Below are 19,545 nucleotides of genomic sequence, written 5' to 3'. Positions count from 1 at the left end.
CAGGGTGATCGGGGGTGCTTCGTGTCTTTGCCGATGTGAGGTCTGGCAGCGGAGCTGCCTGACTCCTCCATTTCCCCCCTTTGGGAGGTTTATGATATTAAATGTTTTGGGCTGCTCAGAGCCATAACAGTGCATAGAAATGATTTCCTGCAAAAAAGCACATTCTAGAGTCTGGTTGCTGGTACCTTCAGAAGATGCTGTACCTGACTGTGGGGTGCCCTGTGGGGTAGGCTGGGGAAGGGCGACATCCAGGTGATGCTGTGGAGGGAGACACAGTGGTGACTCCAGAAACCTAAGCAGGGCTGAGGCAGAAGATGGTCATCTCTTGTGTCAAATACACTGATGATACAGATACATTTTTTTTCTTTGATTTTTTTTGATTGGCTCTCAAAATAAGAGAGTCGTTAATGGTTGAATTAATCCGGCTGAGTAACCGCGATATGCAAAGACACCGGATGAATCTTTTGTGGAGTTCACTCTTTGGCAACAGAACGTGAGACCATTGAGCGTAAATGGTGGCAGAGTAAATGTTTACCGAGAAGTGAAATCCTGTTATTAGTTGTATTACTATTATTAGTGCTGTTGTTGCTGTTCCCTCTTTTCTAGTTGTGTCAAGATCAAGTACAGAGTGCAAAAACATACAGGCTTTTCCAGCACGTTGATAAAAATGGGTCTTGGCACAGGAAAGGTGGCACTGGTGGAGGCTGTTAAATGGAGGTACCTGCCCCATCGCTTTCCCTCTCTGCAGCCTGCTGAGGACGCGCTGGGTAGGCACGGGCAAGGCACTGCTGCCCTGTTGCCGAAGCCGCTGTGCTTTGCACCTGGTGGCATTGTGCTGCAGGGACATTGCAGTAGGGAAGATGCTTTAGGACAGCCTTTGGTCCTGCCTGAGTCAGCAGAGCCCCAGATGTTGCTTGGTGTAATCTCTGTGGCAATGTGCCGTGCAAACAGAGGGGTCTGGAGGATGTGTTTTCGTGGCACTGGCATCCTGATCGCTCCTTAAATAGCCCCGAGGGGCTGCTCTGGGGGTGAGGCTTGTCAACGGCTGTCCCAGCACACACCAAACAAATGCCCAGCTCTCTGTAGCTTGTGTTTCAGCCTTCAAATTTTATCCTGATCTTAACAAAAGTCCTTTATTTGGCAGCCCACGAGCAGTCCTCTGTGACAGTACAGCAGCCAACTTTGCACTGGCACGTGCTTGCTCAGTCCTGTTTGTTGGAGCCGTAGGTAATTACTCCGTACTTAATGAATAGCATTACTTTTATTGATGAACACGGAGGCTACATGCTGGAAAGAGGAGGTAAGGATTAAGTTTTATGGCCTACTGCTGCTATGAAAAGGAGCATCTAGACACCAATTAATGTCCCCTTGATGGGATTAGCCATTGCGTTAACTGCAACTCTGGATAAAATTGCTAAGTCTGTTATTTTAGACTTCAACTTCTTAAATATTGTAGATACAAAATAAATTCACTTTCATCTTAAATGCAAATGACATGTAAGTCTAAAGACAAAAAAAAAAATCCAGTGTGTTTATGTTTGCTTGTGATTTATACCTCTTCCTACATGGATAAGAAGACTTCTTTGGGAGTCTTTATTTCATCTGTGCAGCCTTCAAAGAGAAGCCTGGTGACCTCCCAAAGTGACCCCAAGTGTCTGGGAGTCTGCTTGGCCAAGGACAGGCTAGATCTGAGATGCAGGGGTGAGACATCCTGGTCTGGGGCTGCTCAAGATTCCTCTTTTGCTTTTTCATTTGGGCTTTAATCTTCTGATAAGCCATCGGTACAGCGGAGGGGAAATGTCAAGGTAAATGAAGACTTAGAGAGCAGCATTTCTCAGGGGAGAAATAACTTCTGTCATCGGGGGTTTTTTTTTGTCTGCAGCAACAAGAAATAAGAGATGAGGCATTTCTGAAATCTGGATGTCGGTCAGAGCCGTCCTGACCAAGAGCCCTGTGCCCACCCCATGCCCTGCGAGCGAGAGCTGCTATGCAAGGGCTTGAAAGCTGCGCACGGTGCAAAAACGCCCAACCAAACAAAAAAATTAATAGATGTTGATTGAAATCCATCACCTGGCATGTCTGATAGCCCCTGCTGGAGCAGAGCTCTACAGGGTGAACCTTGCCTGCCCAGGTGGGGAGGCGTCAGCTGGCGTGGGAGGCGTGCGGTAGCGCTCGCTCCTGGCACTGCTCCCCCTGCCCACGTCCACGGCGTGGGTGTTCGCTCCTGGTGCTGTGTGCTCCGTCCCCCTTCGAGCCGGTGCGCAGGGAGGGGGCATGTCATAGGCGATGGGTCTCTGCTGCCGGATGAGATCCAGCAGGGGCTGATGCTGTTGGGTATGGCCGGGAACCGACCAAATGTGATTTCCAGTGAAGCAAAGCGAGTCAGTGACATAAACCGAACAGATGATGCTTTTAAGCAAATTGTCCAAGTATTGGATAAGGGAATTATGGGCCTGCGTCAGTCTTTTCCGATGTTATTATGTATGCTCTGTGTTATTTTAAAGTGCCCCGTATTGGCCACACACAATTTTTCTTGGTGCTTTCAAGGAAGTATATGATTTCCCGTGAGTATTGTGTTCTTGGTCCTCTCTCTTTAGTTAATTAACTTTTCAGAAGAATATTTTGAGGTATGACTTTTTTTCCCCAGTATTTGCAGGATATTTCTTACCTCACTAACCCCTTCCAGAGCCACCTTTCCCTTCCACTTTGCCCCACACTTGTATTGCAGGCGTCTTCTTGGGGGAGCTGTAACCGCGCCTGCGGTGGAGCCCAGCGGTGGGCTCTGACCCATCTCTCTGCTTTGTGGGCTTCCCTGCTTCTCTGCTAAGTCTGTCTTGACTTTTTTGTAGAATCAGATTCTTTGTTTTTATCTTCTTGGTAGGATTTTGATTCCTTGCCAGTAACGTGAGACAACACACAAGAGGAGGTTGTGTGTTTGGCGAGTTTGGAAGCTAAAATGTAGAAATACCTTGTAGCGTGCGATAGCACCAGCTCCTGACAGAGCGGTGTCGTGTTGAGTGATGTGTCATGGAATCACAGAATTGTTGAGGTTGGAAGACCTTTAAGATCATCTAGTCTAACCATTAACTCAGCACTGCCCAGCCCACGCTAAACCCTGTCCCTAAGTGACACATCTATGTGTCTTTTAAACACCTGGTGGATGGTGACCCCACCGCCTCCCCAGGCAGCCTGTTCCAGTGCTTGACCACTCTTTTGGTGAAGACACCTTTCCTAATAACCAGCCTAAACCTCTCTGGCACAACTTCAGGCCATTTCTTCTTGTCCTACTGCTTGTTACTTGAGAGAATGACGTAGCAGCGTCATGTTGTGTGATGACATAGTAGCGTTGTGATGTGTCATGACTTGCATGTTGTTTCACCCAAATCTGGGAAGCAGCTCCAGTCATGCTCAGCAGGAGAACGATGGCGTTTCTCTTTTAGGAGCTGACACAAACCTGTGAAACACACAAGCGTTAGCCGCGACTCCGGCTTTAGCGCTTGCTCAGGTTAGCTGAGGCGCAGGTATGAGTGATGTTGGTGTGTTGGACTGTGATGTCATCAGTTGGTCGTGCTGTACTGTGGGACACAAACACAGTGCATTCTGCAAGTTCTTAGGTGGCTTTGGTTTCCAGCAAGACAGCTTTTTGGAGGAGGGTGTCCTGGTGCTTGTCGCTGCCTTGTTCTGCGCCCGTGGGAGGGGTTAGGGGTCTCAGGATGACGGCAAGTTCAAGGACTTTGTTCTCTTTGTCTTCACTGGGAAAGAAGAGTGATGATTCAGAGCAGTGATTTATTACTGAGCTCCATCTTTCTTTCCAGGGCTTCCTCCAAGACTCCAGCTTTTCCCAGCCAGTTTCAGCATCAGTAGTTTGCTCCTTTGGGAGAGTGGAAGTTAATTTCTCATTATTATCATGCGTAGATTCAGAAGATGGAAAATAGTCTCCTTTTGCTGTCCCTCGACTCCACGATAACTTCATAGCCAGAGAAAAGGAAGCTCACAGTCATGCAGGACAAAAACCAGTGTGAGCCGGGTAGCAGGAGGGGTTTCCCAGTGCAGTGTGTGGCTGGGGCTGGAGGGCGGGATGGAGGGGGGCTTGCGCACCTACACCCTGGGGCTGGCTGCTGCCTTTGCCCCAGCACGGTGCAGAATGTGTCCAGTCCATGATGCCCTTTGGCTTTATTGTCACCTCCCAGCTCCAGGGGCTAGCATGCATAGATATATACAAGATAAAAAATTAATTTTAGAGCCATAGACCTTCTCGAGGAAGGGTTCTGGCTGCTCTTATTTCGTTGTCCTGGAAAAAGAGTTGCTTTTAGCTTTGCAGTATTTGCAATTCCCTTTCGGCGACCCAAACTCCCCAGGCTGTAAGACATAGTTTTCATTAAATGGTACACCTGACATTTACCAAATCTTGTTGTGACAATTTAGAGGGAGCTAGTTGCATTGAAAAGCCTTATTAATATTGCGGTAATGTGATTAGGGGAACATCTCGGTCGTTTAGGCCAAAGGGACTTTAATTTATGAGCACAATGGAGAAGCATCAGTTGACCAAAATAGCCTAATCTTATCTTGTTTTCTGCTTACTCCCTCCTTGTATCTAGTACATGTTCATGATCAGATAAGTAGGTTTAGATTCCTGTTATCCAAGTAAGGGACTCTGTATAAAAGAAACAACCCCCCTCTCAGAATGAGACTTGGTGCTAGAGGTGGGTACGTGCAGCTGAGGTGGGGGGCCAAATCCAAAATGACATTTCTGGAAAACCTTCCCTGGAAATCCCCTGTTTCCCACCGGTGCAAGTGCTCTGTTACTGCCTCTTCCCACGTTGCTGAGAGAAACCCCAGTTTATCTGGGGACCTGGACCGGTCCTGAGCTGGAGGTGAGCATCCTTGGTGCCCAGGGAGCCCCAAGCAGCCAGCAGGTCCCGGCACCCAGCAGCCGCAGGGTATGATTGCTCACCTTAAAATAAGTCTGAAAATGGAACTTAGCATCTTCTTCCCGGCTGTAGCAGGAACAATTTGGGCAAAAGTAGCTCTCATGCTGTTGTGGCAATTTGCAAGAGCTGTGGTGGTAAATAACAGGGGGAGAGGGAGGGAAGCATCTCAGATCTCATCAATACTTAAGACAAAAGGCTTTCTGCTCTGCAATTACTCTTCCTGTCCTTTCCCCTCCTTCCCCCAGGCCACAAGCGAGAAGCCTAAATAGAGATCAGGCAGCTTTTAAATGCCACAGGCTCATAAAAGAGAGGAAATTCAGAGCTGTAACTTTGCTGCTGCTGTTTGGATCCATAAGCAAGCAGACCATCCTGCAAGCTCCACACAGTGGGATCAGAAATAATTGCACCGTCTCTGCCCAGAACCGGCTGCCCTGATTTCAGGGCTTCCGCGCAGCTTTTGGGGAGACAGACGAGCGACGTGCCCGGCTGCTGGCACCGAGCGCATGTCCTGGCCGTGGCCGTTGCAGCCGGGCTCGTGGGGTTTTGGAGGTGGTTTGTGAATTTGAGGATGGGGTGCGCATCTCTGCTGGTGGAGGAGCGGGCGTTGCGAGGCTTTGCTCCTTGGCGTTCCTGGCCTAAGTGGAATGTGGTGATTTACTGTCCGTGAGTGAGGCAGGCACGGTGCTTCTCATCTCTGCTGCTGGGAAGGACGAGGATTGGATTTGGGAGCGATGTTTTAGGAACGACCCCTCCAGTAGCCCCCATGCCTCATGTGACAAGCACAAACAGGCGTCTCGGTGGGCTCGGATCACTCTGGCTTGCTTTCAGGTGTACCATAATATTAAAATACTATTTTATTATTTTCCATTTAGTCCCGCATTAATGAAAAGAGTGCTGTGTAGCTGCAGAGTAGTAGCTAATCAAATCAAGTAAATTGCCGTTAATGTTTCAGTACTTGTTATTATTGCCATGATTCCAGGTGGACTGGAGTGCAGGGGAGGACGGTTGCTCTCCTTGCCTGGTGGCGCACAGGCGAGCTGACCTTGCCTTGGCTGCAGCCTTCCCGAGCAGGGAGCTGGTAGGAAATTGCAATCCCAGGGGAGCCCATGCTCAGGCGCGTGGTTTTGTCCCCCTCTTCTGCAAAGGTATGAATGAAATTCTCAAATTCAGGCTGAGCAGCGAAACCTTCAGAGATGTGGGTTGGAGTTGCACCCGTTGCGCGTCCTGGGGATCCTTGTCGGACCTCATCTGCCGAGCCTTCCCGCAGCCATCAGTCTGCTGCTCGTGGCTGTGTGTGTGCCACAGAGATAAGCACCGGAGATCTTCCCTCCCTGGTCTTTCTTACAGCAAGTGAAATACAATAGCAATGTGGCTCAGGTTAAAATTGCCTCTCATTTTACCAAGATACCCTTAAAAACCAGTCGCTTTTTGTGAGCCTTAGAGCAGCTCTATACACTCTTATCAAAACTGACAACTGCTCCAGAGATCCTGAAGAGATTTTGTTTCATTGTGCTTTTTTGCGGTAGAGATCTCGTTAACTGTTTTCCGGCGACCTCTTCTCATGTTCTTTTCCCGTCGCAGAAATAAGCCAACAAACCCCCGATTCCAGCTTTGCTGAACGGCAACTGCAGAGCTGGGCTCTGCCGTCCCTTCACCCTGTGCTCTCGTGGCACCCAGTGTGAGAAAACTGCGATTTTGCTCACATCAAAAAACTTTCAGGTCCTTGGAGCGTACTTTTCTCTGAGAAGCCGCGTGTGTGAGTGCCGAGGCACTAGGCAGGAGATGAGTTCCCGTGCTGTCTTTTCGTTACACGCAGGTAACTCATCGTAAGCCATAGGGCACATCTCCGCGACGGCAACAAGGGGAAATCTTTGATGTTTTGAAAAGGGTTTGAGCTGACATGTGCAGCGACTGGAGGTTTATAGAATAAACACCCAAACAAGATATGTAGTATCTCCACTGAATTAATCCTGCGCTATCTACGACGCTGTCAAACAGGCGCTGTGGTTGCACTGGCTGCAGAGTGTTTATTTTCAGGGTGATGCACAGGAGCAGCGAGGAGCAGCCTCACCGAGCCCTGGGGCATGGGTTGCAGGAGGAGGGGGCGGTGCAGTTTGGGGAAACGGGGTGCGGGTTTCTGGGCACAGGGAATAAGTATCTGCACGTATGTGGAAAAAAATGTGGTGGTGGGGGAAATATGTGTAATTTCTGGTTTAGTAAAAAAAAATAATATGTGCTAATTATCACTTAGATCAAAGATCATTTCAGTCTTGCAAATGTACGCAGAAGTAGAAAGTCTGCTGAAAGCCATGCTAAAAGAGACTTGGTGCGCTTTCCCACCCACGTTCATTAAATCGGCGCCGATGTGCACGAGCGCTCCGGAGGCGCGGAGCGGGCATCGGGCAGGGCGTCCCTGGGCACGTACCCGCAGAGGCATGCCGGGGGGCGGGGGCGAGGAACGAGGATGGGGTTTGGTAGCAGGTCCAGCTGATGGGGTTTGTTTGGGTGGAGGAAGGGCGTTGTGTTGGTTGAGCTAAGTAATTTTGGCTGGCCAGTGGTGGTAGAAAACCATCATGAGCTTATCTTCCTCAGTAGTAGGGTGCCTTTATGTGCTTAATGGAGCATCGGGATGAGTTACTCTATAATTAACAGCTTTTACATCAATGTTACAGCCCTATTATTATGTGATAAACGCGGGTGAAGGCGGCTGTCTTCAAACGGAGTATTTTGGTAGAGAAAAATGAGGAGAGGGTACCTGCAGAAGCTTCTTCGTGTGCTTGCTTCATGGTGTCGTGCTGTTCAAAACAGGAGCGGGAGGGAAGAAGGATGCGCTTTCAGCTGGGCCAGGCACTGAGTTTGCACCTTGGTGTGGCTCTGAAGTCCCAAGCCAGCGTTGCACGGACACAAACGGCTTAATTCAGCTTATTTATTTAAAGCGCTTCCTTGCCTTGGCTGGGCGTGAAAATACGTGGTGGGTTTTGCTGTTTTTTTTAGCAGTTCCAGCTATCGCTCTGCACTGTCTGAAAACGCGTGGCTGCTGACATCCAAAAAGCCGAGGGGTGCGCAGTGTGGACTTGATGGAGCGCGGGGGACCCTCTCTCTCGCTCTCTCCTGAAAGGCTTCGTTCTGTTTGTTTGGCTTGTTTGTACAAGTTCAGGTGCTTTGATACCAAAAGGCTCCAGCCAAAGCTTTCCTGTGAAAGTTGTTTATTGCTGCTGCTGCTGTTGTTTTTCTTTCTGTTCTTGGTGTCCTAAAGCCAAATTACTGTGACTAATGCACCACTGTAAGTGTCTGCAGCATCTACAGCACTGCTGCCTGCGTGGGATGCATGCTGTCTTTGCAGTGCTGGGGGTTTTTTTTGTTAGCTTTTTACTTTCTACTGTTACAGCAGAAATGCCCCCATTGTGCGTTAGCTTAGCAGATGGCAAAACATTTCTGTGCAATATCATCATACACCAGAGCCACGCTGACTGCTGTCTGTTGGGCACGGATCGGTGTGCCTGTGTGGGTATTTTAAAGGGTCCACGTAGTTTCTGAGCAGAAACTGTTTTCCTGTGTCTTTGAAGTCAGGGAGGTGCTCAGAAGAGAGAAAGTTACGCTGAGCCTAACGCGGTTCTAAGCAGGAGCAGTGAAACCAGTGTGTACGCTAATGCATTTCTTCTGTTCCTTTTTGCTTGTTTATTGCCTTTTTAAGCCAACATCCATATTCTGGTGCTGCGTTTGGGGTGGTTGTTATCTAATCCTGCTGCTGCATTAAAAAGATAGAGAATGTCTATAATAAAATAATAACAATCCTTTTTTTTTCCTTAACCTTTCCTTCCTTCTAATTTTCAGCATATAGCTGAGCCCAGTCATAATATATCCTGTGAAAATGCTGGCTATTTCATGATGCATCATAAGATGTCCTTTTTTTCCCCCTTTTTTTTTTTTAAAGCTATCATTGGTGCACTTACTTTGTTAGGTAAAAGATTTGCAAGTAAGATCTTGCAGATTGCAGAACATCAGTTAATCCAGTTAACAGCAACAAAAGGTGAAATTTTATTTTATGCCAAATACAGAATATTGCTCTTCTGGGGAGACTTTCGCCGGTCTGTAGTACGTTGCTTCATAAACTCTCTCAGGGTCGTTTTTTTCTCTCTGTAATCCAAAACTGTTTCCTGTTCGCAGACCGCAGAATGGTTCTATGATCCTGTACAATAGAAAGAAGGTGAAATACAGGAAAGATGGATATTGCTGGAAAAAAAGGAAAGATGGGAAAACCACCAGAGAGGATCACATGAAACTGAAAGTCCAAGGAGTGGAGGTAGGAGACCAAAGGGGTGGCGGGGTTGGGTGGGCTGCGCTGGGAAGCAGCGGCTCCCTGAAATACATTCAACGTGGACTTGTCTGCATGTTCAGAAAATTATTTCTATTTGCTGAATTCCAGATATTTCTCCCTCATCCCCCCAAAATTAATCCTCTGAGCAAAACTCAAATATGGCTTCACCGTCTGATTGCGTTGCTGCTCGCTGGTTGTCGTGTTGAAGACAAGACACCAACATCTCGTTGCAGCAAGCATCTCTTGGTGGCATATGTGTTTTTTGTAACGGGGACTTCCCAAGGGTGACCAAACATCTCAAAGTGCCTTGTAAGGCATTTTTTTTTTTTTTTAGCATCTAAGCTTTGTATAAGATCTGATTGTCACAAATACCCACTAGCTTTTGGTAGCAACTGCCAAAATTTTCCATGTGCTTACCAAGTGTTGGTCTTACAGTATGCAGAAGCAGAAATTCAGACCAGAATGAGACTCTGCTTCAAGGGGTGTTTTGAAGGAGACCGTTGCTCTACCGATGGTTTTTAGCCATTCAAGGAAATTCAGCTAGGTGATTTCACTTGACACAGTATTTCTGCAATTCACCCGTTTGTTCTAAAATACGGTGGTGTTTGGCACAGCTGTTCTTTCTTAATCGCTGACTGTGTGAGGGCGGGGCTGTTGGATTGCACTGATCACTTTGGGCGTTACAGGTCTGCACAGATGTGGAGGAGAAGTACATTTATTTAACTTCTTTTGTATTTTATTGAATGGGAATTACCTTTTCTGATAGTAGAAGTCCAGCTGCAGAGCTTTGCCTAGCTTAGTTCCTGCGACAATAGGGCTGTATTCCCTGTGTTTGGTACTGAACTTGGGGCTCAGATGGCAAGAGGGGGTTAAAATGTGTGATTGTAGCATTCAGCTGTCTTCAAGAAGTCTTCTGGTTTTGGCAAACGACCGGCAAAGTCGTCAGGGTCTGTATGTGTACGAGCTGTATTGATTTCCACGGCTAGCAGGCTGCATGCACTGCTGCGGGCAGGTGGCTACAGCCAGGCAGGCAGGCGCAGCGCAGCAGGGTTTGCAGCGTTTGGAATAATCCATTTGGAAAAATCGGTGGTGTTCCAGGACAGGCAAAGCTTAACCCGGCAGCTCAAGGCATGTTTGGTAGCTTTGGGGCTGGGCTTTGGGTTAAGCCGGGGCAGCCTGCGCTCCCCCGTGGCGCTGGGAGTTGGGCTGGGGCTTTCCTGGCACCTCGGGGGGCCACCGCTGCACCTGGGGCTGGGGATGCGAAGCGACCAGGCACCTGGAATACACCTCGTGCTCCAGCTTCCTTCTGAGCGATTTGTCATTCTTACATTCCGTCATTGCTTTAATGAGGTTTTGGGTTTTTAAAATAGTATTAAGTGGATTGTATTATATCACACCAGGGAGGCATAATTTTGTTCCGTAATTGTTACATCCAGTAATAATATTTTACCATGACAACCTCGCCCCACCCCAAAAAAAGAAATCGGCATAATAAAAGTTGTGCATTGTTTTTGTTTTGAGTTTGCAGAGACTGATTTAACCGACTTCTGTGAACTTTAGCAATGCAGAATACCAAAACCTGCACTGCCAAACTTGCCTGCAGGAGGGTGGGGTGACCGTTGCCTACCACACACACACACACGATTAAATAAATACTTTCTGACGTGTTTTTTCAAAGACTGAGCCAGCAGCCCCTTGAGTGCCTGGCTGTGTGGATGTGCGTGGCAATCACGTTAAACTCCAGTAGCTCTGCACTGAACCCAGTGATTTCTCTTTTATTGAAGTACATCTTCTAGAAAGCAACAAATCTCCAAGTGGATGTATCAGGAGCTGGAGGATGCACAGCTCTCAGGGTTTCTTCCCGGGGCTGATCGCATTCACCACTTTAAAAAATAAGTGTCTAAGTATTTGCTTTGCAACTTGGAGGTACCAGAATTTGGCCATTCATTCCTATGTCTTTCTCCCGCTTAAGAGCCCTTTTAGTACCTGATATTTTATCTCCAAGAAGGTACTTATGCCCTCTCATCAAGTCATCCCTCAATCTTCTCGCTGTGAAGCCTGACAGCCCCAGCTCTGATGGCTCTGGCGGATGCAGGATGCGGCCAGGTCCACAGCCAATAGCTCTTGCGGCAGGTAAAGCAACAACCGCGCATGGACCTGGCTCCGAGCCAGCGCTCGCAACAGTTAACGGCAACTTTTACTGGGGCTCCCAGCTGAAGGAACACAGCTTCTGTATAAATCTCTGTGTTAAGCAGCACTAAGTGTTATCAAAATCCAAACTGATATCTCAGTGTTGAAAAGAAATTAATATTCCCCCCCTGCCAGCTGTCAGAGCGTACAAAGGAGCCGATGGTCCAAGTCCTCGTAATTTCTGTACGTGAAGGTGGGAGAAAAGGAACGAACAGGAACCAGCAAATAGAGATTTGGGTGTGAAATTCAAGTCCTGCATAAATCTGGGTCTGGAAGAGCTGGGTCCGCTGTGGGAAGGTCCCTTGTGCCTGAGAGCGCGTCTGGGTCTTGTGGTGGGAGGAAGAACTGGCGCCGGCCCCGTGCGGAGCCGCCCTCACGCCCCTTTGCCATCCTGCTGAGCTGCCAGGGGGCACCGAGCGACACGGGGGAAGTCCAACCTCGTGACCTCTGAGCGTTGCTTGGGCACAAGTACGTGGTTTTACCTTTCTTAATTAATTACTGGATCGGTACACTGTGCTACTTCACGGATAGTGTTACAGCTTCAGGATTCTGATGCCATCCTAATGGGCAGCAGTCTCTTTCCTTGCATACATGGGCCACAGATTTAAAATCATAAAAAAAAGGCTTTTTTTCAAAGTTGGAGTGCTACTGTAGTTAGCTGCATTAGGGTTTAACAGGGCATGAAATAACTGTCTGCCTTGTGGCCCTGCCAGATCATCTCAGCGACTCTCGCAGCCAGAAGATAAATAGGTATCATTGTCGTGCTGATGGAAAAATACTTGCAAAGCCGACAGCCAAGAGTATCGATAGCATCCAGACAGAGCTCTGGAAGCTGCAGCTAATGGCCGGGAAGGAGAAACACGTTGGCCCGTGAAACTACTGACCAACCACTTCTGAAAAGGGATTTGTATTAGCAGATTTAATAATTAATTGCTTCCCAAGCATCATCAATGTGACGGCTTCTGCATATTCCCAAATTTTGAGTAAGGAGAAAAACCCATTTTGAAACAAAGAGTTTGCACCAGATACTTGGAGATGTTGGTGTCTGTCAGTGCCACTGAGAAGGATTTTGTGAGCGCGGACGATGCAGCTAAAGCAAATTTCGGATATAAATAAGGAATAAACTAATCAAAATAGGAATACACTAATTTAAATAAATAAGGATTAAGAGGAATAAACTAATTAACCAAACGGATGTTAAATGATAACTGCCTGAAATCCTCAAGCTATTGTCTTGGTTAGCATCACTGCGCATGAGGGTTTTGGGTATTACTTGGTTAATCTGATGCACAATCCTGTTAGAAAACGCTGGATAAACCAGAAAGGAGAAGTTAATTTGGCCTTTCCCTTAATACACCTCTTTGTGCAATTCTTTGTGGAATCCATTAAAAATCTCCAGTCCGTGATCCTTTTTAAAATTCTAATTAATTAGGATCCCTGGTGATGTGTTCCTAATCAATTCACATAATTAAAAATTTTAACTAATAAATAATAGTAAGGGGAGTGTTGCAGTAGCTTTAGCATCGTTCCGGACTGGTGCTGCCCTGACGCTCAGTTCCCTTGGCTGATGCTTTTGCCTCTTCCTGTGCCTGAACCTTTCTGGGTGCCTATAAACGGCGTGTTCACATGAATTCACGGTAAACCGCTGCTAAAATTAAAACGAGGTCATATTTTTATAGCAAATGTCCCTCTCGTCCTCTGCGTTTTAGAAGGTCGGCACCTATTCTGTTGCTCTTTGTCCTGTTTTGAGGGTGTTTTGGTCTCTCCAAAGCCCAGTGCCTGAGGAGAAGTTGGGGAAAAGGCTTCTCTCTGCCTTGGGGCAACGCCGTGCCATGCAGGGTCCCTCTCCGAGCACCAGCAACGCCACCTGTGATGTGACTCTGCCCAACGGCTGGCGGGAGCCTGGTGCCCCCCAACCCCCGGTGGCTGGAGCAGCAGCATCGCAGCCTCGGTGGGGACGCTCCGGAGGCTGTGCGGGGGTGGCAGAGGGAGCAGCGCAGCAGTGACCACCAGCGGCCCTGGCTCCGGCGTGCTCCTTTGTCAGCCTTGATTTAGTCTGACACCGCTAATTTCGGATCAGAGTGATCAGAGGGAAAGATGAATGCGCCAGAGCTCGTATATTTCAAATACCTGGTTCTCTCATGTATAAATATGTGCTGTCTCAGTACGAGCTGATAATCTTTATGAATTCCTTAAAAAACAAAACAAAACAAAAAAGTAAAACTTGATTTCGGTCTTATTAAGAGAGAAACTCCCTTGTGGAGATGGAGATGCAGAGTATCAATTTTGTATGCAGGACTTGTATTTAATTAATATCATAACAGTCCCTTAACACTATTACAGATTAGTCCACGAGGACAGGAATGAAAATTTTAGATTATTCAATTACTGCATAAACCCTGGGACATCACCATCAAAAACTTTGCAAAAGGTTTCGTTAGCATGTGGGGCTGGGGATGCAGGTACCTGAGCCCGGTGCTGCGCAGCCGGGGTGCTGATGGCGACTCTTCCAGCTCGCGAGCTGGGAACGCGTGCGAAGAACAAGATGACTTTTCCTTTCAGTAAATGACCAAACGGGCTTTTCTGTATTATGTAAAATAACCCATCATGGAATATTACACTGCAAAATGTTTTTACATCTCTCAATTCCCTGCTATTGTTGGCGAAATTTACTTGTAAGTTATTACTGGCGGGTGGAAGCGACTTCAGAGATCACATGCTCAAGCAGCACTAATCTGGAGAACTATTCCTAGGACAGTCTGATCCAATTCGCTTTAATTTACATGGGCTTTGCTCGCCCTCAGAGGTGAGCCGTGTAGTTTGCAAACTAATTAGGATTGCATTGTTCAGTTGGGCTGCCTGGTGCATTCCAGAGAAATCCTGCGGAATGGCACTGGAGGAGAAATGAGAGTTTAATGCGAAAGGCTTTCTGAGAACATGACCCACACGTGTGCATACATTAACGCAAACAAGTGCAGCCCTGAAAGCGAAGGAGAACAACAGCTCAAGGATGTGACAGTTTTTGTTCAGATCTGTTCTTTATCACCACTGCTAATGGTATTTTCCTTATATCCCTCCTAATATTTGGCTCTTGCCACTTCTAACCAGCCTCTCCCTTAATCCCCCATAAGCCAGTCGAGGGCACAGAGCATCTCCCCATCTGTCTTTGCTGTGGCTTGTACATCTGTGATGGGCAGAGGCTCATGCAGAAACGTGGAAGGTGGTGGCTCCTTGTGAGCTGTGGTCGGATTTTGTTCTGTCACCTGTTCTAGGGAGTGTTTACAGCAGCCAGAACGTAAGGCTGTGATGGCATCTCAGTGATTCATGTGTCTGTGGCAGTCCTGGGGAAATCAGAGTTGGTTTGCTGTTTCTGAAGGGGAATATGGATTATCATTAAATGTGGAATGGGTCTCCTGAGAGTCTCTTCTGAAGGGAACATACATATCAATAATTCGTTTTCTATATCGGGATTCTAATGTATTCGCTTGCAGTAACATAAATTCACAGCAAATGGTCGTGGGTTTTGGCATCTTCTCCTAACACCCTGCACATGCCGAGGAGATTTTATTCTTCAACAGACCTGTGACGTCCCTAATCCTTTGATTGTCGTGGCTTCTTTTACGGTGTGTAACTTCAGCAATAAAAGCTTTCTTAAAACCTTGATGCCTCAGGATGAATATTCAGCTGAGCTCAGGGCCACTGGCTTGTGTGTGATGTTGGAGGAGATGCTCTGCCCGGGCCTGGCGCAGTCGGGATGGCATCCGCTTGGAGCTTTGCCTCGGCAAGGGAATGGACGCGCTGGCTCGGGTTTAGCAGGCAGGCGCATGCAGGAGTTGTTTATTCAAAGGCACGCTATAAAATATTTGGCTTTGTTTCCTGCGTGGACTTGCTCTGTACCAAGGCACTGGTGCATTGCTGTGCAACGCTCCAGGAAAATTCATCTCTGGGAGAGAACTTTTCGAGTTGAGCTGCTGCAGACTCGCTGCTCACGGGGCAGGCAAGCGGCGATCCTGCTGCTGGGCAGCGCGGAGGAGGGGAGAGGAGGTAACAGGTAGGACAAATGTCGGCAGGTTCAGGCAGCTGGCGTCGGGCTGCTTTTGGTCAGGCGGGATTCATTTACTTTGGCGCAGGGCTCAGGAACTGAGGATGCTGCTCCTGGCAGAGGTGGGGGACCGCCGGCTCAGTGTGGTCCCGCCGGCGATGCCGGTGCGGTCAGGGGGAAGAAGGAGGCTCCACGTTATTTCTCGTTGCCCTGGCACGTGCAAAGCTGTCCTAGTCGCAGCTCTTGCAAAGCAGCTTGAGCCCACACTTGATTTTATGTGCTTGTGCACTGATGTTTCTATTTGGTCCAAAGTCTGAAGGACTCTCGATCTAGCAGGAGGTGGATGGGTGGACGTACAGCTGCAGGTTGCTTTTACTCCTGTGCTTTGACCTGTTCTTAAGCGGTGTGCCTGCGCAAGTGCTGTGCTGGGTTGGATGTCCCTGTTGGCATCCCCTGTCTGCGTCCCCTCTGGTTCCTTTGTCAGTGCTATGCAACGAGCTCTGGAGAAGGGGGTTCCCGTAACAGGTAAGTGATTATTTGTGGGAAAATGGTTAAATCTTGAGATGGTGTAATACAGCTTCTATCCTGCATATTTTTTCACTTTCTCAGCCTGGCAGCATCAGTCCGGGGTAACTCAATACCATCTGCCAGATGAAAGTGTTTCACTCAGGGATCGTCACTTCACCTCTAACGTTGGGTTACTGGGAGGCTTCCAGATGGAGGCACTTGGTAAACAGGGGGAGCCTTAGACTGAAAGAAGTGAAAATAATTTCAGAAAGAAATAAAGAATCTGTTTCTTATGCCTCGTTTTGCAAATAGTCCTTCCAGTGACACATTGGGAATGGTCTGATTTACAGCAGAAGCAGGAACGGGGGAGAGCTGCGGGGTGGGAAGAGCAAACGTTGCGTTTACTTTAACCGATGTAATGCCAAGCAGCTGTTTTTATGCTCAATTAGTTCACACGTCATTTTGGACATGAACCAGAATGGAAAACATTTTTGGTTTTGTATGACAGGAGAAAAGGTGATATAAAAGTATTAAATTGCTTTCTTGGGCTTTTCCTCCTGGAGTTTGATTCCTTCCACTGTTAGTTCTGTGCTTTCCATGGGGTAAGGGCTCCTGACCCTTCCTACTCTGCCTTTAACGAAAGACAACTTTTAAAACTTAACGGATTGAACTGTCTTTTCTGAAAACAACTTGCTTCATAGCAACAGCTGAGGGTTTTGCAGAAACACTATGAAGCAAAGCAAAGAGCAAGATCTTTTGGGATTGCGGCTCAGCTTGAGCATTTTTGTTGGTTTCAGTGGAAGATAAACGGGTTTGGCGTCTGCACGCGTTGGAGCAGCAGAGGGTACCTGTAGGGCAGGCTGGGCTTGTGTGCCCTCGTTATCCTTGTGGTTTGAATGCCGTGACAGTGCCGTGAAGCCTTGCATGGAGTTACTGCTTCTATACCAGCTAGGATATTTTGAACACAGTGGGAAAAAACAAACTTTTTAATATCATTTAGCAAACAAAAATCTTTGTTGCAATAAGATGAAAAAACCAAGTGATCTTTCGACTTCGCAAGTCATCTTAAAATATGTTGGAGAAGCAGAGCAAAGGCATTTAGAGCAGTCATGTGGTGAGCAAAGTTTCTGGGGTAAGATGGCAAATGGCTACGCCCACTTACAGAGTGTGGTATCGCTTCATCCTGTGGCTGGAGGTTGGTGAAAAAAGCAGAAAGGCTGAGGAATGGGGGCTAAAGGATATAGGATGTAGATGTAGGGTACTAGTGAGGAGCCTTCAAAGCCAGCCAGAAATGGTGGGTGGGTGTGTGTTGTTCTTCTGAGCATATGGGGGGGCAGGACCCTTTTTGGGTGATGGGCAGGTGGCTCGTAGGCAAGTTCTGCCCAAGTCAAGGGCAACGGTCCCTTCAGCGCAAGGCAACAGGTTTGCAGTGGTGGTTCGGGTAATTGCTTTGTAATTGACTGCATCACCTTTTTTTTCCCCCTGTTTAATAAATAGCATGAATAAAGCTGAGCCACATGTGGTAGGATTGTAATTCAACTCCCATTCACTAAAGTCTGAATGTTTTTCATTTAGCATGTAAAGGCAGTTCCGATGTGAATTATTCCAAAAGGATCTCTGTGGACTAATGACATTAGAGTTTAGATAGATTGAAATTGCTTGAGTAGTTGTTGCTGCAACTGCACCACAAACTGGGGAGGAAAAAGAGGAGGAACCAGGTGACCTTGTATAGTGGAAGGTGTCCCTGCCCACGACAGGAGGGTACTGGATCACCTTTAAGGTCCCTTCCAACCCAAACCAACCGTTCAACGATTCCATGATGACGTGAGTTCGCACACTCCTCTGTTGAGGAGGAACTGGGAGGCTGAATGTGCTGGGTGGGTCTAAAGAAGTGGGGTGACACACGTCAGCCCCCATGCTGGGGTCCATGCCTTGGGATGGGTGTTGCTCCAAATTCTGCATCTTCCTCTTGATGTGCTTGCTGAACAGTGGTAGACATCATACTTCTTCCTGGACACTCTCCCCCCCCTACTAAAACAAATAATAATAATAAAAAAAAATGCGTATACAACTTTTATATTATTTAGCCATCTTTATTAAATAAAAAGTTAGAACAAGTGTGCAGACACAAAAGAAGCTGGCAGGCACTCCCGTATCCCCCTCTGAAACATGAGGTTTGTGTCACTGCAAAGGCTACACAGCACAAATACACATTGACATTTATATTGACTATTCCAGTTTAGAGAAATTCGAAATTAAATCTATTTTCTGCCAGCTCTGTGGGAAAATCCATTTACAAAAACAAAATCCAATAGGAGATCTAAAGATTGGTGGCCAGAAATGAAATATTTTGAGAATACAATATATGGAGATTGGATTGCTGGGTCTGTGGTCTTGGTTTAATGTGCTGGGGACTGGAGATGGGAGCGGAGGTTTATTGGTCCGGATTTGATCCCAGGGTTTGCGGTTTAGATGAGAGAGTTTACAGCAAAACAAAATAAACGTAAATACTTTGTGGACCCGAGGCAGTGGTCACTCCTTTGGCCACGCCGTTGCCTTCCTGTGCGTGCGCAGGGAGAGCGTAGCGCCGAAGCGAAGCCTTTAACCGCAGGTCACCCATCACGCAGCTCCTGGGGCGCTTTCAGTGGGGTGCAGCGCGGCGAGGTAAAAGCGCTGCCGTTCCTTGCAAGATTAAGAGGTTTCCTTTTTCTGTAGGGATCCCTGTGATTGCATGGAGGATCCAGATGCTGAAGCAGCATGTGCCTTGTAATCTTGTAATTGCATTGTGGGCTGTGACGGAGATAAGGGCTTCCACTGGAAACGAGGAGCCTCAGTGTCTCTGCATTATGCGCCTGGGTTTTAATGTGTTTATATTTCTTTATTTATTTCACGGTGTGTTGGAAAGGAAAGCAGACCTCATTTGCTGTATTGCTGCTAATTTTGTATGCATCAGAGATGCATTAAACATTTTAATTTCCTGAGTTCCTGTTGGAAGGACGGGTATTGCTTACCGAAGTGTGCATGGGGAGGGAAGCAGGAGGAGCAGAGCCGCGTCGAGGGTTTGGAGGTGCTGGAGATCCTAACCAAAATCTGGTGTTGTCTGCAAAACGCGGTACAGGCATAGAGGCTGGCAGAAGAGGGTTTCAAAGCGTGGCCCTGTCCTGCATGTCTGCACGTTTCAGTGGCGACCACTTTGTAGGATATTATTTATTCACCCTTTTTATAGGCAAGAGATAGGAGTTAATTAGCCGGTGTTTGTACAACTCTTTAGAAATATAAAGCATTAATTGCATGGTAATACCCAGCGTTGGAAGCGACAGGCTAACGTGGTGCAGAGGCATGGGGCCGTGGTGGCCCGGCAGCGCCGTTGGCACGGGGCTCACCTGCCCTCGCCGGGCTCCCAGCCGGTGCCTCTGCCCTGTGCGGGAAGCCCTGCCTGGCACAGCCCGGCGCAGCGGGGGTCACAGTGGTTCCCTTGTGCGTGCCAGTGCCCCTTTCCTGTGTTTGGAGTTGTAGTTGTAGTCCCCAGGAAATGCCTGTACCTGCTTTTAGTGATG

General features: G+C 47.7%; 1 protein-coding gene across 14 annotated transcripts in view; it reads left to right on the top strand.

The window, feature by feature from the left end:
* The window catches only part of CAMTA1 (calmodulin binding transcription activator 1), a 324,887-nt gene that overhangs the window by 105,707 nt on the left and 199,635 nt on the right, over window positions 1-19,545 (top strand). For all 14 annotated transcript variants that reach the window (XM_055705087.1, XM_055705080.1, XM_055705081.1 and 11 more), the window contains one exon: window positions 9,099-9,234. In XM_055705087.1, the coding sequence (XP_055561062.1) occupies window positions 9,099-9,234 (136 nt within the window). The remainder of the gene's footprint in view (window positions 1-9,098; window positions 9,235-19,545) is intronic.

Source organism: Falco cherrug, chromosome 3 (assembly GCF_023634085.1).
Source record: "Falco cherrug isolate bFalChe1 chromosome 3, bFalChe1.pri, whole genome shotgun sequence".
NCBI lineage: Eukaryota > Metazoa > Chordata > Aves > Falconiformes > Falconidae > Falco > Falco cherrug.
This window is presented reverse-complemented; position numbering and strand designations above follow the sequence as displayed.